The sequence below is a fragment of the Vulpes vulpes genome, chromosome 3 (genome assembly GCF_048418805.1).
Source record: "Vulpes vulpes isolate BD-2025 chromosome 3, VulVul3, whole genome shotgun sequence".
NCBI lineage: Eukaryota > Metazoa > Chordata > Mammalia > Carnivora > Canidae > Vulpes > Vulpes vulpes.
In genome coordinates, this window is record NC_132782.1 from 38,753,390 (window position 1) to 38,774,486 (window position 21,097).

At 44.0% G+C, this 21,097-nt stretch overlaps 1 protein-coding gene across 8 annotated transcripts in view; it reads left to right on the top strand.

Moving 5' to 3' along the window:
* TNIK (TRAF2 and NCK interacting kinase) overlaps positions 1 to 21,097 on the top strand; it is a 376,119-nt gene that overhangs the window by 350,536 nt on the left and 4,486 nt on the right. For 4 of the 8 annotated variants that reach the window (XM_026007747.2, XM_026007748.2, XM_026007750.2 and 1 more), the window contains 10 exons: positions 4,155 to 4,319; positions 6,451 to 6,562; positions 6,814 to 6,900; positions 7,404 to 7,574; positions 9,233 to 9,376; positions 12,100 to 12,234; positions 16,047 to 16,147; positions 18,312 to 18,461; positions 20,014 to 20,173; positions 20,472 to 20,611. In XM_026007747.2, coding sequence (XP_025863532.1) covers positions 4,155 to 4,319; positions 6,451 to 6,562; positions 6,814 to 6,900; positions 7,404 to 7,574; positions 9,233 to 9,376; positions 12,100 to 12,234; positions 16,047 to 16,147; positions 18,312 to 18,461; positions 20,014 to 20,173; positions 20,472 to 20,611 — 1,365 coding nt within the window. The remainder of the gene's footprint in view (positions 1 to 4,154; positions 4,320 to 6,450; positions 6,563 to 6,813; positions 6,901 to 7,403; positions 7,575 to 9,232; positions 9,377 to 12,099; positions 12,235 to 16,046; positions 16,148 to 18,311; positions 18,462 to 20,013; positions 20,174 to 20,471; positions 20,612 to 21,097) is intronic. The other 4 variants (XM_026007749.2, XM_026007751.2, XM_026007754.2 and 1 more) reach the window with 1 other exon arrangement.

Consider the following 21,097-nt stretch of genomic DNA (forward strand, 5'->3'; position numbering starts at 1 on the left):
AAAGAGTCCTGTCATGCAAGCCTGAAATAAGAAGTGGACTTGGCCGTGCAGTTGGCATTGCGTAGTGCTGGTGTATGAATCTCCCGGTGTGGTGAGGGGGTAATTCCAGTGGACGTGTAGAAGGCTGCTATCACTATGACTTGCTACTGGGAAGACTTGGGGGGAAATGTTTTGGAATGCGTTACTCTGACTCCACACAGAGGGACTCTGATTTCTGATGCAGTTCAAGATTTGCTTGAGTCTTTGTGACAGAGTCAGGACCTTGACGAAGATTATCAGGAGACACACTTTCAGTTGCGTGGCCTGAGATACCCGAATGGCTCCACGTTGCTGAAAGCACTCCAGTGTTCCGCGACCGCAGCCGATCACTTTGAAAACAGCACTCATCTGATCTGTTGAGGGCCCCAAATCTCTTCGTCTCTCAGTTTCTAAATTCCACCTTAACCAAATGTGGACTTTTAAGATAACAAACCTTGCGTTGGAATCCATGAAAAGGAGAGGTGTTCAAACGTTGACTGCAAATAAAAGTATGTCCCTGACAAAGCAGTAAGAAAAGAAAAACTCGTAATCGAACTTAGCTTGGAGGGTGCTATTGTTAAGTCCCCCAACATGGACATCAAGGAGATCTCACTCAAGCCAGCATTCTCATGTGAGTGGATAGGATGGTTCCAGAGGAACATACTGGCTCTACTATCCACAGTCTCGCCAAGATACACAAATTTGGTGCACACCCAGGCCCCGTGGTTTTCTGTCTCCCTATCCTATGGCCCTATAAGACCTTTTCCTACTCTAATTGTAGAACACACCACACCAGCTGTCATCCCCCACTTTGTCCATAGGGGGGATGAAGAGCTACTCCCCCTTCCTCCTTCCCCTCCTGCCCACTCCTTGCCCAGCAGGTCCCTGTGGGCCTGGCTTAGCCTTCTTGTTCTCCTTGAAGCCTCTCTTGGGACTCCACAGGCCTCTGTCCATAGCATCTTTCTTACTGACCAGCTGGTAATAGGAAGTAATAGGAAAAAGAATCCGCTTAACACAACTTAAACAAGGGAAGAAGAGGTGGGGTAGGTGTCAGAGAGAGGGAAATAAAAATTCCAAGGTATTTCATACACAGAATCCAAAGGCAAAGAGTAGGTCGAGACTCTGTGCAGGGCTGGAACCAGAAACTAAAACAGGTGAGGAGCCCAGGCAGCTCTCTTGTGCCCATCTCTGGCTCTCTCATGGCCTGTCTCTCCTTACCCTCATCTCTGCTTTCCTCGATGCCCGTGTCTCCTTTCCCTCATTTCTCTTTCCTCCAATTTCTCCTTTGTTCTTTCTACTCCACAGACCCGCTTTCTCTCCCTTTGCAGGCACAAGCTCTCACCTCCCCCACCTGCCCCCCAGTTGCAAGATATGTGCCACATCCTGCCCGGTGCAGCTGCCCCGCACACAGTGACCAGTGTCCTCAGACCCAACACTAAACACAAAAGGGAACTTGATCCTGCTTGGCTCAGTGTCCACGCCAAGTCCAGTCGCTGTGGCCGAGAGCAGAACCACCTAGTGTGGCAGCGGCCCCCCGTTTGCAGCACTTAGAACCTGTGTCGTTTGGAGCAAGTCAGCAGAATTCTCTGCACTGCAGTTTTTCCATCCGCAAATGAGGATAATGGAAGCTAGCCCATGGTGTTATCTTAAGGACGGTGTGGAATAACATACCTAGAGCGTTGGCATTGTCCCAGACACGTGTGTTGCTCAGCACATCTTAGTGCCCGCCCCTATGGGAATTGCGAGAGCGGAAAGTGTCTAGAAATTGTTGGGCTCTATAAGGAGGTCCTCAGGGGCAGGGCTGTGGTTCATTGATCTCTGCATTCCCAGCAGAGTGCCTGGCGCACAGAAGGTATTTAATTCTAAGGAGCTGACTGCATGGACCAAAGGCTGATGACTCCGAGTGGGGAGATTCAGGGGTCACCACTGGATTCCTTCAGGCTTCTCACTGTCGGGGCCTTTTCCCTTTCTTAGCCTCTTCAGGTCTTTCTTTGATAAGCAGTGTGTCTGCATCCATCTTTGGCCCGAGTCAGAATGCTGGGGAGAGAACAGAGAGCCCATAAAACTCTAAAGAGACACCATGTGTGATTTATAGCTACTAGGAGATTGGGGGGAAATGTTTAAAAAAAAAAGCCTTTCAGCTTTTGAACAGAAGTTAGAAGGAAGGAAAAGCTGCCCAGTACACATAAAATTGGAGACGGTGAGATGAATCAGGACCGAACCCCATAAATGTCATTTAGAAGACAAAGTGTTCCGTTCAGAGAGCAGGCACTAGTACACGTTGCGGGTGGGTACCAGGACAGACTGAATCCAGAACATACCCCTCACTGGGGCAGCTTGCAGGCCACGAGCAGGTTGCCAAGAAACAGAGGGTGCCTCTGCCTTCCAGTTATTTCTCAAGCTCCCTGGTAACATGCATTCCATGCACCCCATCCCCTCCCCCAGAAAGTGCCTCCTTTCACTTGTCACCAGAAGCAGGTCCAGAGTGGTCATTGCAAGACGAGGACAGGCTCTGGATGGGGGAAGCCAGGCTGGTGAGCGCATGCCAGCCAGCCCCAAAGAAGGCATGGAGTGTTATCTGCGTCCTCTGATCCTGGCTGATTCCTCCACGTTCAGCAAACTGCTTTACCCTTAGTGGACACTCAGTAATGTTAGATAGGAAGGAAGGAAGGAAGGAAGGAAGGAAGGAAGGAAGGAAGGAAGGAAGGAAGGAAGGAAGAGACAAGGGACTCATTACTAAGTCAGGTCCGCTCTAAGCAACCTCGGTGGGCTGGTTGCATAAATATAAATTGGAAAGCCAGGCCTACGGAAGCAGAGCTGTCTTTTAATCTTGTATTTCTTCCCTGGGATTTTTGGGAGGCTTTGCTCTCCAGAGCAGTGGTTTCCAGATTCTTAGGTCATACAGTCCCGTCAGTAAAAATTTTAGGGCCATCGCACATAATTACAGTGTATTTTTTTTAAGAGGTAGCACAGACACAGGAGTTGGGGGGAGAGGAGGAAAGGGCAGAGGGAGAGAGAGAATCTTAAGCATGATGCGGGGGCTTGATCTCACAGCCCTAAGATCCTGACCTGAGCCGAAATCAAGAATCAGACGCCTAATCAACCGAGTCACGCAAGGGCCCCATAATTACAGTGTATTTACTTACAAATCATGCATGTGTCTTACTGCATATGTTATATGTATGTAATCCTGGGAAGGACATGAAAAAGGGATGCTATAAACATTTCAAATTCTTTGCTAGTCACGATGACTTCCATTTTTTACCACAAGGCACCATAATTGCTTGTGGGAGATTCAGATTAATGATAGCAGACATAGACACCTAACTCTGGGAAACGAACAAGGGGTGGTGGAAAGGGAGGTGGGCGGAGTGTTGAGGTGACTGGGTGATGGGCACTGAGGGGGGCACTTGATGGGATGAGCACTGGGTGTTATGCTATATGTTGGCAAATTGAACTCCAATAAAAAATAAAAATAATTTAAAAAATGATAGCAGACATAAACTTGTAGTTTCAAATAATCTATAGATCATTTCAATACATTTTTTTGGTAACTCCTGTCAGATCTGATTAATTAGGCATTGTTTTGATCTCACGACTGACAAAGAGCCCTGGGAGTTGGGTTGATACTGTCTCTGAATTTTCTTGGGGCCCATGGTACATGGATTATTAGCATCATCTCATCTCAACCTGTTCGTTTCAGCAATATCTCAGGTCACGTATATGTCTTGTGGGTTTGTGTCATTGTGAGCTGGTAATATAATCTGCAAATCTGGTCAGCTGGTGTGTACGCACAAATACTGCAGGAGGGGATCGGGCAGGTGCACATCTCTGATGCTTAGTCCCTCCACCTGCCTGTGGCATTCCAGTCTTCCCACAGGGAACCCCCACATCCGTGTGACCCCAACTGCTCCTCATGCAGAAGCAAAAGGCCCCATGGTCAGTCCAGATACTAAATATTAACAAAGTTTAACGTCTTCTTTATTTTCTTAGTAAAATAGAAATGTGAATGTTATCATCCCACACAGCCCAGCGGGTCCATTTGGAGACCACTGTGCCTGTCCTGTGTGAGGAGGGACGTGGCTCTGAGGCCCTTGCCCTCTCTCTAATGCTCCTCATGTGTTATGCCCCCTCAGACATCTGGGGAGAAGAAGCGATCTGGCCACAGTGACAGCAATGGCTTCGCCGGCCACATCAACCTCCCAGACCTGGTGCAGCAGAGCCATTCCCCAGCGGGGACACCAACCGAGGGCCTGGGGCGCGTCTCCACCCATTCCCAGGAGATGGAATCCGGGACTGAAGTAGGTGCTGGGCAACAGCCAAGACAGCTCTGTTCTCTCCCGAGGGTGCAGGGGCGGGGGGCCTGAAACCCTGCCGGCTTCAAGAATGAGGCCTTGCTAAGCTCCCTGAAATGTGTTCAGTTGGTATCTACCATAGAACTACTTATGCAAATACTTAACTAGAGGGAAATCATAGAAGCACAGCGATAAAAGGTTCTTAGGTACCATCTGGCCCAAAATCTGTTTTTACAGATGAGAATACTGAGGCTCAGAGAGGTTAAGTGACTTGCCCTGGGCCACAACTGGTTTGTGACAAATCTAAGTAGAACTGGGATTTCCTATCTCCCGGGCCAGTGATAGAAACTTCAGCCTATAGAGATCCCAAGGCCAATAGTTGAGGGTCATGTTTACATTAATTTAGTCAACCTAAGTTTGACCTAAAATGAGGTTGAAATTATTTGTTAAATGAAAGACAGAAATCAATGAATAGGTTCTCCAACTGTTCCTCTTCCTAAACTCCAAATTGTATGGGGAAAGGAGAAATAAGATGTATCTTTCCTGAATAGAAACAGTCCCTGGAAACAGCCTGAACAAATAGCCTGTTAGGAAGTGCTCATGGGTGGTGTTACCCAGCCTTGACCAGTGGATGATTTCATGGTGCTTGGTCATGTTTCATGAATAGTCCTGTGAATCACACAGAGGCCCTGAAGGGAATTATGAAGCATATGCACTGGTGTTTTTTTTTGTTTTGGTTTTTTTTTTTTTTTTTTGGCTTGCACTGGTGTTTTTGATGCCGTCCACCCACTTTTTATGATATACCCTTTGGGTTCTGAAGTTATTGAGCAGATGAGCTTTGTTTACTCCGAGGGAAAGAGCACACAGGTGCATGGGAAGGCACGGCATTTCCTCTGGCGACTTCACGCCATGTGGGCAAATTTTCTTTGCCTGAACCCCTCTCATCGTACCAAAAAGAACCCCAATGGGATTGTCCAATCAATCGTTCAAATGATTCTGCTGCTGGTTCAAATTCTGCTGCTGCTCCAGCTCCAAGTGGGAATATCAGTACCGGTACCACCTCCTTCACAGACTTCTGTAGATCAAAGGAGAAGATGCATGTCAAAGCCCTCTATTTGGAAGAAGTCCTACCTTGTAGAGGATGAAAGGGTTTTGATTTCATAAGGTGGAGGGGGGGAATCTTGAATGAAATCAGGTTGGACCTTTGTGATTTTCTCCATATGTGTTGAGGGGTCTTGAGATTTTTTTATTTTTAAATAGAAACCTAAAAACAAAGCTGAAAACTAAAAGTTTAGTTAAAGACATTTGTCCTAAAAGGAGATATTTCTTAATGTTGAAGGCAGGTCTGCTTGTGATATTAAAAAGGACTTGAGTATGGGAGAGGGAAGAGAGAGGGCAGACAGGCTGGGGAGGTAGTCACTATACCTTCTTTGGCAAAGCTGAAATACGGACTCCCACCCCATGAAGCCCTGATGTTTAGCTTGCTGTTCCCTAGTCTGCTTTGACTTCATGTCTTTACGGTGCCATGCAAGCCCTTGAGATTTATTTTTTCAGTAAGCCCTCGAAGTGTGCACTGTCTACAAACCTAGTATCTTCATGAAGTCCCTAAATAAGGCGTGTAAATATAAGTATCCTTTTAAGGAAACCATTCCGGGAAGGAGAAACACTCCATCCTGGGTGAAATTGCCCCTGAATTGAGGATTTTAAGGCTTCTTGAGCCAATACCAATCCACTCACATCACCAGGCTAGTGTGCAAGGGCCCAGAGGCTCCGAGAGGGAGCCTTCGGTGGACTGTATGGGATGAAACGCTACTATGTGGTCACTTCGTTTATTGCCAGCCTTTCTTGAGACTATATGGTCAATGTGAGATTGTTTTTATTCAAGGGAGAGAGGAGTTCTATGGCCACAGCCACCTTACCATATTGTCCCAAATGTAGTAATTTGCTCACCGCAACTCTGGCAGTCTGACAACTAATGGGGCCCTGTAGAGGCACAATGGCTTGTTGGCAACCAAGACCAGGAGGAGAATTGAAGAATCTGTTATCACTTTAAAGTCCAAGCTAAGTATTCCTAGTATTGTTCATCCTCGTAGAATTTATTTATCTGCTTTTCTTAATCCTCTTGCATATCGATTAGTACGGTATGGGGAGCAGCACGAAGGCCTCCTTCACCCCCTTTGTGGACCCCAGAGTATATCAGACATCTCCCACTGATGAAGATGAAGAAGATGAAGAATCATCAGCTGCGGGTAAGCAAGAAGGCCAGGATGTTTTAGAAACAGCTTGGCTTTCCTGTCTGGTACGACCTGGTAAAGAAATTAATTATTGGCCCAGTAGTTAAGCCATTTTCTGCTTAGGGCCTGCCTTAAAGCGAAGTCTTTCTTCTTTTGTTTTGTTTTTATTATTTTTATTATTATTATCATGATTATTTTTGTAGGATTTCTAAAACAATTTCTTTCTCTCCATTTTTTTTTCATCTCTCCTATTTTGCTTCTGGTAGGAACCCAGAGGTATCCAGGGGCCCTGGGAAAAGCTGTTCCTAAGAGACCTACAAACTTACCGCATACTTCTCAAAAGCAATTTCTGGGTACAATGCTGTGCACGCAGTAGGCAGTTAATAAGTGCGTGTCGAGTTGTGTTGAGTTCTAGGTGTGTGCTTCCTACCACTCGGGTCAGGCTGGTATAGATCAGAGTCTTGCTTTTTGGACTTAACGCAACTCACTAATCATCAGGGGAAGCTTCGGCCAGTTTGTCAGTTGATGATACAGAATTTTAAAAAGTAGATCTTTCCTGTGTATGATGCAGGAGATAGTTGTGTTCAGTTTTGTGAGATGAATACCTGTTCTCTAAACCACCCAAGTCATACCCATAAGTCTGTTTTACTAATGGATAAAATACCGCTTCTGTGAATGACTTATACTGTCTTCTACTAAAACAACGTATAAAATGTGCATAGTTGCAGAGTTTCTCTGCTTTTCCTGTAATGCCCACTAAACAAGGAGAAATCGTAGTGTTTTGAAGTGTCTTCTCCGTATCTCCACTGGTTGTTTTCTAAGGTGCCACTGACTTCTCTGATTCTTTTTCTCAAAGCTCTATTTACTAGCGAACTTCTTAGGCAAGAACAGGCCAAACTCAATGAAGCAAGAAAGATTTCAGTGGTGAACGTAAATCCAACCAACATTCGACCTCATAGCGACACACCGGAAATCAGAAAATACAAGAAACGATTCAACTCAGAAATACTTTGTGCAGCTCTCTGGGGTAAGTGCTGCTTTTTACCACTCTTTAATACATCAACCCTCAAACCTTAGAAGCCTGTGCAGCTTCCCATCAGGAGAGCAGTGGCTGAATCATGGATGTCAGAGTCCCAACTCCGGACTGTCTTGGCCTCAGGAGAGATCAAGAGCAGGTTTACATGTAGCAAGAACTGATAACCTAATGCCCAAGATAATGAAGATCAGACTCGAAATGGCCTCATCACATAATAGTGATGGACTAAAGTCAACAACAGTACAAGCTACCACTTACTACACACCCACTGTGTGCCCAGCACTGTGTGACGTGCCCCACAGTCTACCTCTGTGAGCTGTACGACATCCTGTAAGGGGAATGAAGGCATCACCCCCCATTTCACAGCTGGAAAAGCCAGCCTAGCATATTTGAGTGAACTGTTAAAGGCCAGCCGTGGCAAGATAAAACTTTGAAAAGGGCAGCGCATGATGAACTTTCCCTTTTAGTTGAGAAGTTCCTATGAAAATGATGCACAGGTTGTAGCTGACCTCAAACGCAGTTTAGGTAGGATGAGATTCTATTAAAGTCCTGGTCCGTGTTACTGCAAATATTACATACCGATTAAAAAAGGACCCATCTGTATCCATCTGAAATATAAAATACTCGGCCTACTTTGGGGTACCACAGTTTTAAAAGCATTTGAGATGCTCAGCGACGTGGATGAAGGCTGGAAACCATTTCATGGGAGATGCAATGGAGGGAGTAAGGCTACATCCTCTGGGGAAGAGATAGGAGACGAGATGGTCATGTTTAATATGGAATAACTTATGGGCAAAAGAATAGACATTTATGTTAATCAAAAAATAGATGTACAAAAGCAGAAGTTAGAGAGTTCATGTTCATATAGTCCACTGCACAGTGGACCCTCAGTGTGCATGTGCGTTGCAGGGCAAGGGAGGTGGAGTTAATTTGCCTAGTGACGAATTTTTAGGATGGCAGCTATCCAGACAAGACCACTAACCTGCTAGGGATTTTGTAATAGGGATTAGTGCACAGGGTACGAGAGATGGGCTGCATGAGGTTTAGATACCTGGTGGTCCCTTACAACTCCCAGGCTGTTGACACCTCCACTTGCAGTGGCTTGTCATTTCCCTGACAGCAGAAACTTGAGGGTATGAGACACAGGTGAGCTTTGGTGTCAGAAGGAGGAAGGGCTTTCCTTCCAGTGGGGTATGGAATTAGGGCACCCTGCTGTATGTTGAGGGCAGGTAGGCTCGAAATCCCTGCATGAACAGGGGTGGGGATAAACCTTGGGGAAGTCTCAAGGTGGGATTTATCGAGAGAGCCAGGGAAGGGATGGGTGTTACAGGAAGGGAGTAAAGGCTAGTTGTGCCGGTGTCGCAGCTGTGCCCAAGGCTTCTCGTGAGGAGGACTCTACACCAGGTAGTAAACGGCCGGATGTAATGAATGCTGCTACCACTTTATAAAAGAAAACTAATTTTATTACCGGAGGGACAGTGATTTAATTACCGTGACAGAGCCTCTACTTCTTCACTCCCTACTGTGGTACCTACTTGCCCATTAGTTTATATTAACAAGCCACAGTTTCTCAGGTTTTACAGGGACCCCGCATGCAGAAGGTTGAAGCACATAAAAAGTCAGTCTCGAGGTGCTCCTTCAATTTGCAGGTGTGAACCTCCTGGTGGGAACAGAAAATGGCCTGATGCTTTTGGACCGGAGTGGGCAAGGCAAAGTCTATAATCTGATCAACCGGAGGCGATTTCAGCAGATGGACGTGCTAGAGGGACTGAATGTCCTGGTGACAATATCAGGTATGTTACTGGGATGACCAAGACCTCCGGGTCTGCACGGGTGGGAAAGGCCATCACCTTCGTTCTGAAAAAGCAGCAAGCTCTGTCCTCCTGGCTAACAGTGACGCGAGGAATTATAGCAGGCGGGCCAGAGTGAGATCACCTGGGGATCCCACCCTCCAAAGGGAAACCTCTCACCTCTCCATGATCTCTGAATCAGGCTGACGTAGCACAAAGGCTGGATGTTCATAGGCCTTTAACCTCTGCCAGGACTCAGCAAGGAGCTTTTGAGGTCTGAGCTCTGGTCATTGCTACCTATTCTTGGGTGGAGAGTATCAAAATGTAGGCCTCCCAGAGTGGAAAATGTTGTAAGTAGAAGCTTCTCTGGTCTCTTTTCCCTCAAGAACCATTCTAGGTTATCCCCCTTTGATGTTTCAGCACATGCAGTCGGCCCATTGGGTGGCTGAGTCTGCAAAGAGATTCAAATGTGGGAATTGTTACCGCTACGCTATGCAGCTTTCTGGTCCCCAAAAAAGAACTTTAAAGAACTAGGGACACAGAAGTGAAGGCCTTATTACTGACAAGTTAACAATATAACCTAAAAGAGTCTGTGTTTATTGAAAGTTCTTTGCTTTCTGATGATGTTTGAAGTTTAATAAACAATGACCCTTTTTTACCCCTGCCTTCCCATCCCATTGCACCTGTGCACGTTAGAACCACTTGAATGGGTGGGAAAAACCCAGGATGCACCCAACACCTGGGGGTTGGAATCCCTGGGAGTGCGGCCCGGGTATCAATAGTTATCATACTTCCTGAGGTGTTTCCAGTGTGCAGCCAAGTTTGAGAACTATGGCTCTATACTCAGCCATTGTTTCACAAGGAGAAAACACAGGGCTACTGGGTTCAACCTTGAATAAACTTTAGCTCTTGAGCCATATTTCTGTTTTGAAAAACTGCCTTCACTTGAGGCTACAATTCCCTTTCTTTTACCTTTCCACGGAATACTCAAGAGTTATAGCTCTTTTTATTCTCCCCCAAAAAGAGTTAGCTGAGTAAGTTCTTCTTGTATTATCATTTGAGCTTAATTCGGTATAGTCTTCTTTTCTGGTTAATTGCTTGCTTGACTGCTAGGCTACCAAATCCTTTATTTTTTTTATTTTTTTTATTGGAGTTCAATTTGCCAACATATAGCATAACACCCAGTGCTCATCCCATCAAGTGCCCCCCTCAGTGCCCGTCACCCAGTCACCCCACCCCCCCACCCCACCCACCTCCCCTTCCACTACCCCTTGTTCGTTTCCCAGAGTTAGGAGTCTCTCATGTTTTGTCTCCTTCACTGACATTTTCACTCATTTTCTCTCCTTTCCCTCTATTCCCTTTCACTAATTTCCTTTCACAAATCCCATTTAAAAGAGTACATCTGTCACTCACCTACCAAGAGTGGAAATGATACCAGAAAATTCACATTCAGGCTTCATTCTGTTGTGAATGACACGTTCCCATTCTTAAAAAAAGTAACCATCTCCTCTTATCATGAAGTAAAGATGGCAAAAGAAGAGAATGAAAATAGGAGCAAATGATTCTTGAACTGCCATCAGATCTGCACTGGCATAGAAAAGAGGAAGCATGGCCTTTGTGCCCAGCCTAGCTCTTGGGATCAGTTCTGTGCCACTGGCTACAAAAAGGAATAGTAACTGCACAGTGACTCCCTTAACTTACGAATGCACTGTCCTGCAAATCCAGTGTGCGATGCTTTAATAAATTTTCTTCTTATCACATCTGTAAAATATAAAACATCTTTTGATGCCTAAGGGAAATCAAGGGAAAATAAGGACCCAAGAAGTATAACCCACAGGCCTAAATGTCTGATCACCTAGGAAAAACCATCTCCCTCCCCGAAAAAGGAAGGGCCACCCCAAGGAATGCTTTCTTATCTGATACTCAGATAATCTTACAGAGTATATTAAATTTTGCTCCTGTGTACTCCTCAACATTTTTAAGATGTTTTCTTATCATAAAATTCCTCACTCCAGAAGCACCTTACCAAAGGGAACTTTGTTTTTTCCCAAGTACACATGTTTGGGTTTTTTCCAAGTACATATATCTTTTCTCTACTATTTTTGTTTGGTATTTCCTTCAGTGATCTCAGAGTCATCAACATGTCCAGGGTTCTCTGCTGAGCCTAGGTTGCCTTCATTAAAATTGTTTCTTTTCTCTCCTTATAATTTTTTGTTGTTGTTGTTAGTCAGGTAAAAGAAAATTATGCCCAGCTGTCATCTTCAAAGTAATAGAGAAGGCAAATAAGAGGCTCTCCATTAACATATGCTGTTAGGTTAGAAGGTGAGAGAGACAGTCACACATAAGCGTGTTAAAATGTCTAGTTATCGACACCCCTTTGTGTAATTAGATCTAGAATGTTCTGGAACTCTGACCAACTCTTCCATTGCAAGAATTAGGTCTTGACACTTCCCTTTGCATTGAGAAGAGATAGAGCAGCTTCTCAAATAAGAAACAACCTGAAGGTAAAGACAAATTATAAAATGGTTATTTGCCCAAAACACTTGGAGCTGTTGGCATAGACAACACCTTGATGAGGCCGGGCACACTGGTTCTTGTGCCTTCACACACATACGCGATTGTAAATAAAATAAAAATAAATGAATAAAATAAAATAGAGATTTTAGGGAAGGACTGAGAGAAAAGGCTGTCACAGGCTTGAAATTAGACCTCTATTATTTCAACAGGAAAGAAGAACAAACTACGAGTTTACTATCTTTCATGGTTAAGAAACAGAATACTACACAATGACCCAGAAGTAGAAAAGAAACAAGGCTGGATCACGGTTGGGGACTTGGAAGGCTGCATACATTACAAAGTTGGTAAGTGTAAAGACATGGAATCGTTTATTCAATCCTAATTATGCAGTTTAAGCTTCATCCCATTCCTTTTTTGTCAGGTATTGATGATGTATTTGTTACAAGTTTAAGACGTTGGAACTTTCAGTAAACTTGCATTGTTTCCCAAAAGTCAGATTGATGAAGTTCAAAGAGCACATTCAGACTAAAGTCCTATGCTCCAGTTTAAACATTTATCTCTACTCCTTCCTAAATACCCATTAAAATGACAGCAAAGGAATAAAAAAAAATTCCATAAACCCACAAGGACAAAGAGATGAGAAACCAGCAAACAAGAGATGTCAACGGAATTGAAAAAGAATAGTTGGTTGACGAGTTACTAGCCTAGGTGACCAGGAAATGCTGAATTCTATGCCTGCAGTGAGGAAAGTCATCAAAAACAGTCCAGCCACTTAACAGAACCCAGAAAAGCCCAGGGTCAGAGGCCAGGTCTATCTGAGCTGGAGGTATATATGAGTGGAACTGAAAACAGAAGGATTATTAGAAGGGTGAGAGGCAGCAAGTTCTCTCCCACCCAACAGAGGGTGAAAAGTTGGCACAGCCAGTCTGAATTGTGTGAATATAGGATTGCCAGAGCAGACAGACAGACACACACACACGTTTTCCCTGTTTAGCTCCCAGAGTGTTGGCAGCCATACTTATATTCCCAAGCAAGAGACTGAAATATTTGTCTTTGGAGAAACTAAATGGCCAGAAGAAAAGGTATCCAGGTAGTAACATTTAAAGTGCCGTGGAAAAGCTTGCTATCTCACCGCCTACACCTGAAGCCCAGCAGTGGGTAAGCTCACGTGTACTAGAAGCAGGGACATCCACTAACAGGAAGGAAACTTAAACAGAAAGAAAGGACTTTAGAGGAAACAAAGATAATGAGGAATGGAAGCAAATTAAAAAGAAACTGTAATAACTTCAGAGAGATTAGAAAAACTATTTCCAGAAGAGAAGAATAGGGACCATTAAGAAGAAAGTTGGAGCAGGGTCGGAGGAGGTCACTCAGAGAACAAGAAAAAAATTTTGGAAATCTGAATATATTGGCAGGTATAGAAAGTGTAGAAGATGTATTGGAAGATAAAGATGAGGCATCTCCCAGAAAGTAGGACAAGAAGAAAAGGAAAGAAAAGAAAAAGATCAGAAGGGAGACAAAGTCAGAAAATAAAAGTATCAGTCCAAGTGCTTCAAAATCTATATGAGTTTAGGAAAAAGAGAAAATCAAATTGGAAATGGAGGAAAGTATCAAAGAAGGAATATAAGAAAATTTCTAGAACTAAAAATCGCAAATTAAAAGGATTCAGTGAAGAAATAAAAATAAAAAAAAATAAAAGGATTCAGTGAATACCCAGTATAGTGAATGAAAAAAAAAAAAAAAAGGACTCACAGGAAGATATATTAACATGACATTTCAGGACCCAGGAAATGAGGAAGTCTTTAAGGCTTCCAGATTATAAATAAAGTTTCTATATTAGGTGGCTTGAGATTTAGTAGCAATACTAGAAGCTTCGAAGAAGATGAAACAAAGCCTCCAACTAGTTTTTTATAAGCCATCCGTATTAACCACGGTTCTCCAGAGAAACAGAACTAGTAGGATACACACACACACACACACACACACAGAGGTGTGTATACGTATGTGTGTATATAAATACGTATACGTGTGTGTATACATGCTCTCTCTATAGAAAGAGGTTTACTCTAGAAGTTGCTTCACAGACTTATAGAGACTAAGAATCCCAAGATCTGTAGCCGGCCAGCTGGAAACCCAGGGGAGCCAGCGTCTCAGACCCAATCTGAAGTCTGGAAAAGACCAGTTTCCCAGCTCAACAGTCAAGCAGGAGGTGTTCTCTTACTCAATCTTTTTATTCTATTCAGGCCTGTAATTGACCGGATGAGGCCAATCCATATGGAGAGGGCAATCTGCTTTACTCCGCGTACCCACTCACATATTAATATGATCCGGAAAAGCCCTCACAGACACACTCAGAACAATGATTGACCAGATATCTGAGCACTTTGTGGCCGGGTCAAGTTGACAAAAAATTAACCATCACACCACCAAACCATTTGTCAACTTTGAATGCAGTGTGAAGACCCTTTCAGACGTGCAGGGTCTCACAACATTTATGTTCCATACAGTATTTCTCAGGAAACTACTGACTGATGTATTCCACCAAAATAAAGCCATAAAAGGTTAAAAAGGGAAGAAAATACCCAGAATGGTGGTGAAGGAAATGTGAATGACAGTTCTGTCTTAGGTCTAGAGAGAAATCAGTCCAAGTAGAGTGAGACAAGGGAGCGTTTCCAAAAGGGATGTCTCCAGGGAAAAGAAAAGGTCATGAATAGATTACCTGCCACGTTTGACCACACGGAAGGCATTTACAGCACCAGCAGCAAGTCTACGTGTGCTTAGAGATAGACGCATGGAGAAGAATGAAGTGGGAAAGAAAGAGGGAGAACAAGAAAGGAAATGTGACTGTGGCATCCTAGATGCCTCAGATGAGAACAATAATCATTTCAACATGGAATCTTGATTTTACCAAAAATCTGAACCACAATTGTATTAGTGGTGTGGGGGGAGGAAGAAACGTGTGTGTGAGAAAAGAAACTAGAGAGAGGAGACGGTCATAAGAGACTAAATCGTTTCCAGACTCTCAACTCAGTAGATAATACCTGCAACTGAAGAAAATCAAGAAATCACATTATAAGCTTGTTATTTAGAAATATGGAAATAAATGGCCAAGGAAGTAGGTGAAAGCATATGAAAGACAGAACATGTAAACAGAAGGGGCACACTACAGAAAAAGAGCGCAGAGAGCAAGAATTTGGTTCTTGGCCATGGGCTGTCCAGTTTCTGTAGGACACGAGTGTTCTCTTCATTCAAATATTCCCCCAAAGGAAATGACTGCCACGGGTACCGTCCTAGCCCGTCCAGGTTGCTATGGCAGACACCGTGAACAACAGGGATCTATTTCTCACAGTTCTGGAGGCTGGAAAGTCCAAGACCAAGGTGCTGGCCGACTCAGTGTCTGCTGAGGGCCTGCTTTCTGGTTCATACACAGCAGTCCTTTTGCTACAATCTCCTGCAGTGTATGGAGAGGGGGATCGAGGTAAGGGCCTTCTTTATAAAGGCACTCATCACTTATAAATCCCTAATAACTGGAGTTCAAATTTGGATAATAAGCAAATGGCCACCTTTATGTCTCTACCCTCTTGCTAATTCTTCTACCATTTGGCCATGGCAGCCCTCAGCTTCTTGCATGTGGATGACTGTAAGAGCCAGGAGGGGAACATGAAGGTGATTGTGCAGATTCTTATCGCAACGAATCATTGACATCTAGACCTAGTGATTAAAGAGCCTTCAGATGAAAAAAGGAGCCTTCAGTATAAAGCAAAAGGCCCCAAGTATTCTGGTTTAAGAATAAAGGGGAAAGGAGAGAAAATGAGTGGGAAATATCAGAAAGGGAGACAGAACATGAGAGACTCCTAACTCTGGGAAACGAACCAGGGGTGGTAGAAAGGGAGGGGGGTGGGGGTGGGGGTGACTGGGTGACGGGCACTGAGGGGGGCACTTAATGGGATGAGCACTGGGTGTTATGCTATATGTTGGCAAATTGAACTCCAATAAAAAACAAAAAAAGAAAGTTCAATCTGGATCTATGAGCAAAGCTCACACCAAGAGCATCACCGTCAATTACATATTTACATATCGTGGCTTACATATACGTTAATACAGAAACCCGAATAAGTTGGTATCCTTGTTCTAATTCATAATTTGTCTATTACAGTTAAATATGAAAGGATTAAATTCCTAGTGATTGCCTTAAAGAATGCTGTGGAGATATATGCTTGGGCTCCTAAACCCTATCATAAGTTCATGGCATTTAAGGTAAGCAGGCACGCCGATTCCCTAAAGAAGGGATTTTTTTTTTTAATTTTAGGTTTGCACCAGTTAACAGTCTTGCATATTGACTAGAACCAATTTTTCTATATGTAATAAGCCTCTTTTAAAGTATAGGAACTCTTAGACTTATTCTTCCAAAAGCAAAGACTAAGCACTACTAATTGCTATAAAATTTACTGGGCTTGGAGAGGGTGGGTGAATGGGGAAAAATTAGGGTGCGCCCTCTTCCATTTCAGGTCTACGAATCATCTCTGAGGGGCGTGGCTACTGGGCAAAGCATTAACCGTGATATTAGGCAACGAGAGTCGTTATAAAGGCAGCTAACTAGAGTACTCTGACATGTTGTCTGAAAAAGGCATACCAACAGCAGCACCAAATCTCAAGGATGAATCCAAATCTTGTCATCCATATAAGCCTTTGGGGTAAAGCCCCTAAAACTCACATGATGCCTATGTATCCCCAATGTTATCGGACTTCTCTGAAATGAGTGCTGAATATAGTTACGTAAGGAAATGGCTTAGTTTCTCTGCATTCTGCTTTTTCATTTTTGCCCTTATCTGAGTCTGTAACCACCATGGTTGGATTGGTCACTCATGACACTCAGCAGGAGTGGGATGAGGATGTGCTAGCACTCTGGACCCCGACTCGTGAAAGTTGACCCCCAAATGCCAGAAGGACCAGTACGTGCAGGCACTTGGGTGTTTGCAGGGCTGCAGCTCTGTGCAGAGCCCATGGGACTTTATCTCTGTCCCCTGTCTCTCTGCCTGTGTACCTCTCACTTTCTTCATAGCACATTGACCCTCACTTTTTCTCCCCACCCTTGTGGCTTTGATCTTCCTTGGCCCCTTTATGTATTCTTTCTTGCCCCTTAGACCATGTGAGGGCAGAAGCTGCCTTGGGAACACTGTAAGGTGCTCTTTGAGGCTGTCTTGTTGCCTTGGCGCAAGGGCTCATTTCTGATGGGCTCAGGAAGACAGATGATACATCAATGGAAATGGGCTTCCTCCATAACTGCACTTCTGTGGAAATTTTGGACTGTATTAAGTTAGTAATAACACTTAAGGGGTGACAGCTAAAAGCTAAAGTGGTGCTGCCATTGTGCCAAAATCTCAGTCCACAAAAGCTTTCCAGGCAGGGTCCCTTCCCATTCCAGTTCGGAAGTTACGGCCATCAGTTTACCAGCCAAAGTGAATGAGGGGGTGCAAAAGGCTGTGTTGAGTAGACCACGCCCAGCCTGGCAGGAGGGCAGTGCCAAGGCCAAGACTAGAACAGGAAAGACTGGAGCCTCCCCTTCTGTGAGACTCCATTAGCAAAAAAATGAAGAAAGAGAGCTCCAATGGGTGGCGGTGGCATGATAGCTGAGCCACTTGTGGTTACAGATTCTCTCCCAGACACCAAAGCCCTAGAAAAAGTAGACTGTCCTGAAATAATGGCAAAAGAAAACAGAGGAATAATGCTTGACAGCTAGTTGGGGCTTGGGCTCTGGATTCAAGAACCTCAATAAACTTGGCTGGAGCTCTCTTTTTCCTTCCTCGTTAAGCCCAACTGGCCAACTTAAGCCATGAGTCTTACGATGTTCCAGCCTCCCCCGCTTCTTGATGGGCCAAACCTAAGTCTCAGATCTCAAGTGAGTTTAAAAGAAGGTGCCAATCTGATGCCCACTCAGTCATTGAAGGAAAATCAGAACAGAGCATACGCCTTAATTCTGAACAGGTTTATTAGCACAGAGCTGGCCCAGCAGCCCACCCCAGGCTGTCTCTGAGAAGGTCATGGCCATGCCTGGGTCCGGCTGTTCCATGGGAAGGAAAGGCGCCAGAGAAGTGGCTGGACCTTCTCCAGAGGGAAAAGCCAGAAATAGAAAAGAGCAGCAGCACCCAGGTGCCAACTTTTTCAGGTATAATGACATGGTCAGAGTTGACAACTGTAAACCACTTCTCTGCCCTAAAGGACAAGAGGTGGGGAAGGGGCCACACCTGGGTGCTAGACCCTTCCTCCTAGGGCCAGAATATGAATAGACCTAAAGCTGAAAGAGAAATCTGGCTTTTCAACATAAGAAAGTCAGACATTAACTTCACCAGGCTCTAGCTAAAAGACAAAACTAAGATAACCTCTTTGAACAATGTGGACACTCATGGGGTGCTTCTTAAAGTCTTTTGCAGATCTCCAGCACAAGCCACTGCTTGTTGATCTCACGGTAGAAGAAGGTCAAAGATTAAAGGTTATTTTTGGCTCACACACTGGTTTCCATGTAATTGATGTTGATTCAGGAAACTCCTATGATATCTACATACCGTCTCATGTAAGTTTCTGGAAGTAAGCCACCCGGGCTCTCTGCAACCATGTGCATGTAGAAGGAGATTCGTTCTTGCACATTTTTAGTAGAAGTCGGGCTAATTTTTACCCAACTTTTACAAATGCTTGAAACTGAGTAGCACGTAAAGGCAGTTCTCTGCCATTTACTGGACATGTTGCCTCGCTGGACTTTAGATTAAAATGCATATGATATTTTTCCTTCAGGGGCATAAATTGTGTTTTTTAAGCAAGAGTACAATGGACAAGTTCCATGTTTTCAGTTCTTGAAGGGAGATGGGTTCATGTTACTTGGGAAGTCAGTGGTCTCCTTTTGCTGTCTTTGTTCCTCTCTCCAACTGGAGGGGAGTGTCGTGTAGTAGAATCAGACACTGGAGTGCACACCCCGGCACACTGGACGGTCTCTCCAGCCCTCAGCTTTCCCATCTGCAGAATGGGGGTGAAAGGACTTATCCCAGAGGGTTGTCCTCAGCATTAAATGAGAGAATACCTCGAAGGTACCTGGCACAAGCCCCTGCAAATTATCGTCTTCATATTATAATCCTGGAACATGGCCTAAAATCTGACCGTGAAACAGAAATACTGCACATGGTTTCACTTACTGGGATTGGCGCAGTGCAAGCTGTGTTATCTGAGTGTGATCCCAAGGCCAACATACAGTAGACACTGTCAGGAAAGTCCGAGGCCTCATCTATTGCCGACTGGGATTTTTTGAGAGTTTATAGGCTTTACTGCAAAACAAAGCACGAATATTGAAAAAAGTTACCTCGACACATGACACACACACAGTCTGTCTCATATGCGCACACACAGCGCTCACTGCTGTGTCCCAGCTCGCATCTCCTCTCCTACAAGCCCATCTGCGTTTATTTATTCCAATAGAGTGGTCACTAAATGTTTTTTTTCTCAACGAGCTGTTAATTTGGATTTTCCTGTTTAGGCACACACATGAACAGTCTGTCATACGCTCAGGGCCTCTTTGGTAGGCATTGGGCCCCACCGTTTGACCCCATTTAGGCGATTTCCATCAGATTCAGCTGGTCTGCATTCCCCTCATCTTTTTTAGAAGTAGATGGACAACACGTAATTACTATGGCCATGAGACATGTGCTCAAATCCCAGTTCTACCACCAAAATACCAGTGCAGCTTTGCCCAATCCGCCTAACCCTCTGACATGCAGATGCCTCATCTATAGAGAATGGTACCTCCCATGGGGAACTGTTCTAAGGACTAGAAATCATGTATGGGAAGAGCCCAGTGCTCCGCACTCTGTAGGTGTCCCATACTTGCAGTTGTTGTTTTTAGGAACCAGGTAAATTGGATTCTTGACCTGGTGCCTGAGTTTGTATTTGTATACTAGGGCATTTGACAGGTCAGTGGTTAAATTAAGCAAAGCAAAGCAAAATGTCAGTTTCTAGAATGAATGTGGTTGGGGGCGGGGGGGGAAGACACTCTTTTTTGCAATTCTTAGTGGTTAATAGTCAAGACGCTGTCTTATTTTTTAAAAAAGAATAATGCCTGGCCTTTCTTTGTCTCCTAGATTCAGGGCAATATCACTCCTCATGCCATTGTCATCTTGCCTAAAACAGATGGAATGGAAATGCTCGTTTGCTATGAGGATGAGGGGGTGTATGTAAACACCTATGGCCGGATAACTAAGGATGTGGTGCTTCAATGGGGAGAAATGCCCACGTCCGTGGGTAGGTTAACCATTCCTTATCTCCTTCAGCAGTTACACCCCCCAAATGAAACGAAAGTCAAGAAATGTGAAACAACCATTTGATTCCACAAAAAAAAAAATAAAATAAAAAAAAAAAAAAAAAAACCAAAAACAAAAAAACAAAAACAAAAAAACAGTCTGTGAATAACACTTGTAAGACTTGCTTTGTCTGTTTATCTCAAGTCGTTTGTCATTTTTGTGGTTAAGATGTGAACAGATGCTGTGAGTTATTGCCCATCTAATGTTTTTAATGCAGTTTTGGAAATTCCTTTTGACAGCCTACATTCATTCCAATCAGATAATGGGCTGGGGCGAGAAAGCTATTGAGATCCGGTCAGTGGAAACAGGACATTTGGATGGAGTATTTATGCATAAGCGAGCTCAAAGGTTAAAGTTTCTATGTGAAAGAAATGATAAGGTAAATCCGTTTCAACATTTGCATTAGTGTTTGCATTTTAAGAGACCACCAGGTACCTGTGAAACCTTCATTTTCCTTTATACTGATTTGAATCATATCTGTGTTAAACAGTATTATCTTGAAATGGCATTATTTGGTTTGGTTCATGTGAGCCCTCAAAATGTATTATTCACATATTTAAAAAGACATTAACACTTCTACAAATTTCTTGTAAACTCTTAGCAACTTTTGTGGCTTGAAGGCCTTATAATGACTCAGCAGACATCCCAAATTCTCCTCCGCACTTGGGAGAGTTGGCCCATCATCAATCATCCACAGTGGGTCGACTTCACACTCCACTTTGAGACTTTTCACAAAGTCACCTACGGGGACCTAATCCATCACATTATATTCACCTTAAATGTAAGACATTTGACATGTAGAAATACCAACTTTTGCAAAATGTCACCCATTCCTTAAGAAATGCACAGTCACAAACTCAACTAG